This window comes from Artibeus jamaicensis, unplaced genomic scaffold, assembly GCF_021234435.1.
Source record: "Artibeus jamaicensis isolate MK-2021 breed Jamaican fruit bat unplaced genomic scaffold, CSHL_Jam_final scaffold_660, whole genome shotgun sequence".
Classification (NCBI taxonomy): Eukaryota; Metazoa; Chordata; class Mammalia; order Chiroptera; family Phyllostomidae; genus Artibeus; species Artibeus jamaicensis.
Window position 1 is genome coordinate 10,163,953 of NW_026522052.1, and position 6,960 is coordinate 10,170,912.

At 44.3% G+C, this 6,960-nt stretch overlaps 1 protein-coding gene across 3 annotated transcripts; it reads left to right on the top strand.

The window, feature by feature from the left end:
• Positions 1-598: 598 nt before the first annotated feature.
• Positions 599-5,517, top strand: ACRV1 (acrosomal vesicle protein 1). 3 transcript variants are annotated; one of them, XM_037134246.2, is made up of 5 exons: positions 599-650; positions 2,728-2,796; positions 3,025-3,276; positions 4,581-4,700; positions 5,393-5,517. In XM_037134246.2, the coding sequence occupies exons 1-5, from the start codon at positions 599-601 to the stop codon at positions 5,515-5,517; spliced, it is 618 nt and encodes a 205-aa protein (XP_036990141.2). The 3 variants fall into 3 exon arrangements, with proteins under 3 accessions (XP_036990141.2, XP_036990140.2, XP_053515448.1); XM_037134245.2 differs by having other exon boundaries at positions 2,728-3,276; XM_053659473.1 differs by having other exon boundaries at positions 2,728-3,219.
• The last annotated feature ends 1,443 nt before the right edge of the window (positions 5,518-6,960 follow it).

Sequence of the window (6,960 nt, forward strand, 5' to 3'; positions counted from 1 at the left end):
CCCAGGGAGTGTGTGAAGAGTTAAGATGAGGTGAAACAGTACAATCTCATTTCCCTGCCCCTTCCTCTCCTCTCTCTCTTCCTCCTTCAGTGTGCGTGACTATTCCCCTGTGTATCTCCTGTTGATTAAACCCAATCTGAATCGAAACCTAACCAGCACTCAGGCCATCAGATGAACAGAGGTCAGCCTTCTGGGGTATAGGGCCAAAACAAGGCTGACTTAGAGAGCTAAACAGAAAACAACCAGCCAGCCACACTTCTCTGTCAAGAATACTTTAGGAAGAGAGTACATAGCTTTTTAAATTTATTACAGAGTATATGTTATTTTGGTAATAAGATTTTTACAAAATAGGGCAGAGAGCCTGAACACAGCACCTTACACCTGGCAAACACGTCCCCTGCACTGGTGCAGTGTGATGGGTTATTGGAGGGCCCGCCTAAGAACCTGAGAGCACAACCCATTGTTAGCAAACATGGGTTGATTCTGAGGTTCTAGAATTCCCAGATGCAGTGACTCAGCACTGGGAGCTTCAGCTCACAGTTTGTCTTCACGACTCTTGGGTGACCCACACCAGGGTCCCCTCTTTCCCAAAATCCAGATGAAGGAGTTTCTCTTACTAATGTGTCTTTATCTGCTTGGATCTGCCAGAGGTGAGTCCTCTACCTTAGCTCCGGGTAGACACATAAGAGGCTTCTTAAAGGTGTTTGCGTCCTTGAAGAAGCAAGACCAGTATCTTAGTTACCCAAACCAATCTGACTGACAATCATGAATAGCTAACAAGTTCTACTCTGAGGACTCCTGAACCAGCTGACCCCTAGTTATGGCCTTACCGTAGGAGTCCACTGGCTTGGCACAGTCCTGCTCCTACTTCTCTCAGCCACTCAGCACTTGTACCTGATGATCTGTGACAGGAGAAGATAGGTCTAGGGCTTCTGTGGAAGTCAACAAAGGCTTGTTCCAGTGAACTGAGTGTAGGAGATCCCGTGTAGTTAATGTGGCAGGAAAGATCTAAGGTGACAGAAATGTAATGTGCCTGGAAGGCCATCTCAGGACACAGCAGGGCTATGGGCCCGAGATGTACATGCTTCTCTTCCGTAGTTCCCAGTTTTGTATTTCCTCTTTCAGGACTCCCATTCCTGGTGGGTTGTATTCCCTCCTTCTTTGTCCAGGAGAAGAGGCAGGCCACACATTCTGAGCTGTTGGTGAAATGACAAAGTGTTTCCTGTAACATCAGTTCTCAGACATTTTGTTTTCGGCTTTCTTAGATTCTCAATGGTTGACTCAGAAATGTAGATACATAGCTACCTGTGGGTAGGAAAGGGACAGACAGCCAGGTGGTGAAGCAGTGACTCATGAACTACACGAATGACTACGAAATCAGTGTACTTCTTCAAGTTTCCTTTCTAGAACAGAAATGTCTCTTTATTAAACTTCTGTTAACTATTAATCAGTCGAACAGATAATTCTGTAATAACTTTTTAAAAAATAAAACCTCCTATTGTAAATCTTACCTTTCCTCCTTTATCCACATATTCTGAACTTTGACTTTCAAAGTCATTTATTTAAAGACTGCAAGAATTAGATGATTATTCAGAACTCTTACAGAGCTAGAGTACTTTGGGGCCTTAGGCTACCTCAGTCTCAAACATCTCAAACAGGGATTAATGTTTTTGTCTAGGATTAATGACTCATTTGTTGTAGTTTACTCACCCTCCTCTAGGTTACTCAATTGAATCAAGGAGTAATACTCAAATTCTGTTTGGTGCTACATTCAGTAAAATGAAACTCATAATTAAGGAATATCTGTCTATAGTCACTGATGAAATGGATTAAATGCAGAAGACTGGCCAGAGGAGAACGGCCAGCTAAGAGTTTTGTAATTCCCAGTGTAAGGTGGGGAGAACAGAAAACGAAAGTGAACTGAGCACTTAAGCAATGGGCCAGGCACTTTACAACTTATCTCATTAAGTTGTCACTTACTCATGACAACTCCATGAAGTGGGTGTAAATGTTATGTCACAAGGGATCTCAATTCAGAGATATATAAGCAAAGAACGATTTTATCTCAAAATTGATAGAAACTTGGCTTTGAGTCTCCAGCCCACAGGGATTAGGGATTGAGTGCAGGAAAGAACTTGAAATTGCCAAATGAAGGCATATTAATTCCTTCTGATAATTTTTGTGTTCATTAGGTATTTGTCATCTCTAGTTTAAAAGTTTTCCTGTCCAAATGTTGAAACCTTCCACCCTCAATTTTAGCTAGTATTGTTCTGCCACTGAAAAAACTTGCTTTCTCCCTCTTATATCTCTGTTCTTCTGGCCTTCCACACAGAGGACCTGGAGTGAGGGCTGGTGGTGGGCTCCTGATTGCATGAGTTGATGTCCAGATGCTGCTCTGTCTGGGAGGCACATACATTTCCCTTTGGCTGGTTTTGGTACACAAGCGAGGGGCCTCTCTGCGCATTTCTTAATATTGTGAATCTTAAAATTCTTCCCTTTTATCCCAGGATAGTCTCCGTGTTTTGTTAATACCTGTGTCCTTCATGGTCTCTTGGGTACTTAGCGGACTTCCTCCAACAACTGTAATATTTTTAGTTGTATTACAGGAAGTCCTCAGGAAACTAGGGACCCCACGACATTAGCCTTACTCCGCAGGAAAGTAGTCGTTACCCCGGACACACTTTCTCTCACCTTCGTCATCTCTTTTCTCTTCCTTCCCCATCCCAGGAGCACCAGGCAAGCCTGATAAGCCTCCTGGCTCTATGAATCATCAAGCTTCAGTTCAGCGAATTTCAGGTGAGCACTTGTCACCTGCAAACCCTTCAGGCAAAGCGGCTTTGTATGTGACTTCTCCAGGCAAGATCTCTCTAAGTGAGCGCCCTTCAGAAGAGCACACTTTAGTTGGTCGAGCTTTGGGCGAGCACGGTTCCGGTAAACACGCTTCAGGTGAGCCCGGTTCCGGTGAGCACACTGCTGGGAGTGAGCATGCTGTAGATGAACAACTGTCTGGGGATCAGCCCTCAGGAGAAAAGTCTTTCGGTGATCAGCCTTCTGGTGACCAGCCTTCCGGGGAACAGCCTTCCAGTGACCAGTCTTCAGGTGAACAGCCTTCGGTTAGAAAGCCTTTGGGTGATCAATCTTTGGATGAAAAGCCTTCGGGTGAACAGGCGTCAGGTGAAGAGGACTCAGGTGAACAGGCTTCAGGTGAACAGAACTCAGGTGAAAAGCAGTCGGGTGAACGGCCTTCAGACATTCCATCGTCTAACACTTCCTCAGGTGAGCCACATTGGATGGGCGCCAGTCCTTGACTTCAGGTGTAAGTAGGCAACACACCATCATACCCAATTTTAAGGGAAGAGTGTAGAAGAAAGAATAGTTAACAAACACTTCACAAACAACTCTCCTAAAGAGTCTCTTTACAGGTTAAGCAATTTGAAAGGCCCTCTTTTAAGAAAAATAACACAAGTATAAGACACCAGCATTCCTTCCAACTTCACTTTACATAGGAAATTATGAATACAAATGCCACAGCTCCCCTGGAAGGGGCTCCTGGAAGACTCATCTTCGGGAGCTTCACACTCAATCTGACTCTTAACAAACTAGGTTAGAATGCTTTGCAAACTCTGTCAGGAGATATCTAGCTCTGGAGCTGATGGCTCTTTGGTGTTGTTTGTTTGTTGTTAAACATGGAAAGGAAAGCATGAAGACACTTTATTAGATCCAGAAATATGTTCCCAGGACAATGGCACTTCTTTGGCTTTTACTAAAAAGGGGTTGTTTGAGGAAGGAAAAACAAGACCCAAGGTTTGATGCCCCAAGTTATTACCAGCTATAAATACTTCATACTTCACCCCACTGCATAAGTAGTAGTAGTACCCCAGATTTTCAGATGAGAGAAGTGGGACTAATATTGCATGGCTGGAAAATGGCAAACCTTGGATTCAAACTTAGGTCTGACTCCAAAGCCCTACTCCTTCCTCTTCTTATGCTTCCTTAACTAGGGAATTGGCAGTGGAGATAGTAAAAGAGGCAATGTGGGAGCATTTCAAAGAGAATGCCATTTGTGACACACTGACCTTGTCATAAAGGTAATCTGAAAATAGAGAATGATACAGACTCTTTATAGGCTTGGCAAAGTTAGAACTTTCTGACATCGCTTATTAATCCATCAAATTTTACTCCAAGTGTTTGTGGGTACGAGCATGGTGCAGAATACAAAAGGGAGTCAGTTGTGTAGCAAGGTCTTCTTTGCTCCTATTGAGTCAGACATGGCAGAAGGCCATCTAATTATAAATGCCCAGGAAGTTGATGGGGATATGAATTGGAGTAAAAGTATAAGAGAAATAAATCTGGGATTCATTAGCAATGAACATCATAGATAAAGCAGAAAGAATGAAGGACTCTCCTTTGGTACAGAAGAGAGATTTACAATCTTTCGGACTCGGGGCCCGCAGATCCCCAACAAGAACCAAGAGATGAAATGTGCTACTTGTTGCCCAGCATCCGTCCCCAGATGTGAGACTCCTGGCTACACACCTGGGACACAAGAGAATTTCATCTGGCTTATCTTACATTTTCAGGCCCAGCATTAAAATGTATCACATGCTCTTACATGAATGATCAAGGAAAATGTCTTCGTGGAGAAGGAGTCTGCTCCGCTCAGAAGTCCCAGCAGTGCATGTTAAAGAAGATCTTTGAAGGTACATGGGGACTTCATGACACAACCTTTGCCAGAATGCACATCAACCAACTTAGTACTCATGGAGAATAGTGGGGGGTGGTTCACAGGACAGGGGCCTGAGGAGGGATCGAGCTTTTGTTCCCAGAAACTTGGACATTCAGAAAAACCTTATCTTTTCAAGAATTAAGAGAAGAATTCTAGCTACTGATGTAGAGGTAGAGACCCTTCCCAGCAGGCCTGTGATATCTTAAAAGGAGGCTGGGAGACTGGATGCCTCTTTCTAGAAGGGTGAGTTGCTCCTTGAGCCAGTGACCTTAAGCTCAGGACCGTGTCTATCTTGTTTATAGCTATATATTCCTAGCACTTGGCACAATGCTCAGTACATGGTAGGCATTTAGTAAATATGGAAAAATGGAATAAGAAATAAACTCTACCAGTTTGAGCCCACAGGCTGCTAGACCTGTCTGAGTATATTCCGATACCTCTCTACCTGTCTACTCACTCCTCATCCCCAAATAAGGGATCTTGATTACTCGCATCCCATAAGCCACATTGTCCAGATAGAGGGAGTGGGCACCCGATGCAGGGAAAGGGAGGCGGAAAGGGAGGTCTGACTCATGTCTGCATGCGGACACTGGGGACCATGGGAGGATGGCTAAGGTTGGAGGCAGAAGCCTCCTGCTCACCACAGTCTGTCTCTGTTTCTTTCAGCTGGAAAACTCCAATTCATGGTTCAGGGGTGTGAGAACATGTGCCCATCCATGAACCTCTTCTCCCATGGAACGAGGATGCACATTATATGCTGTAAGAACCAGTCTTTCTGCAACAAGATCTAGAAGCCTTCCTTGCTTCTGGCTCTGGCTCAGGCAGCAGAAATGCCCCATCAACCTCATGGGCTCAATTTATATTTAGTTTCTTTTCCAGTTAACAAGTAATCATATGTGCCTCTGCCTGAGTGTCAGACAAGATAATCAAATATGATAATCAAATATCTCTCCTCTCCTAGTCATGCCATTACCCTTATACTTCTGTCCTCCCTTTTCCCTGTTCCCCGAACCCATCTCTCAAAATTGTCTTTTTCAATAAATTTTGCATGATTAAAAAATGCAGAGTCTACAGAGACTTCTTTTCCCATCGGTCAGTCACAGAGTCAGCCTGTGTCCTGCACCCCACCCATTGAACTGGGTGTATTTTTAAACTATTCCACATTTGTCAAAGTGTAGGGGTCCTCCAGGGCAGAGGCACAAAGAGGGATACAAAGCAGATACTGACCTTTTACAAGCTTAAAGAGAGAGGATCCTTCTCTGACTCCCTTCATTCCCATCCCTGAGAGACACTGCCCCTTCTACTTATCACAGAGTCCAAAACTTACCCCTTCTTTGGCCTTGACACTTTTAAGTCTTCAAGAGTCTACTCATAATTATAATAAAATGACTCCTTTTTATCTGTTGCTATAGAAATATGTAGCAGGCCATAATGCTTAAATCTTTTTTCTCATACACGATGTTAGTAGATCATCTCAGCCTAGAAGAGATAGAGGAAATACAATAATAGTCCCTCTTACCTTGTATTAGCATTACATTCTTCAAGGTGTTTTTACCTCTATTGCTGACTTTGAAGTTAGAGAAAGGGGGCTACCATTCGAGTGTGGGCAACCCACAGAAGCTGGAAAAGGCAAGGAAATGCCACCAGAAAGGACCAGAGCTGACCAATACTTTTATCTCAACTGTCTGAGACATGTGTCAGACTTCTGACTTATGGAAGTACAAGATAATGATTTTGTGTTGTTTTAAGCCAGTGTGCGGTAATTTGTTACAGCAACAATGAACAACAAATACAAACCATTAGACAGAAAACTGTTGGGAACTGCCCTGCCTGGTTTCAGGAGTTGTAACTGCCTCCCATGAATAAGGCTGAGTGAGTGACCTCTGGACTGTGAGCCACTAAGGAGACAAAGCTTATCTCTGGCAGCAGCACTGTTTCTGCTTCATCCCCTGCCCCCAACACTTGGTCAGTTAGTCAGAGATGGGTACAGCCCCTCAGAGGAGGGGCAACCTAAGCCAGACACGATCACTTGGGAGGCCTTCAAGGAAGGACTTGGGGGACTGCAGCAAAGAGGGAGTGATGGACCCTCGCCCCTTGGGTATTCTGACATAGCCTGAGTCCCCATTTCCATTTGGGAGAAGAGCTTCCTTCTCCCAGGAAGAGCCAAAAAATTTACAACTTGGAAGCCAGTGCAGCTCTTTGCCGGCTAGAGTGGGTTCCAGGTGATCAAGCCT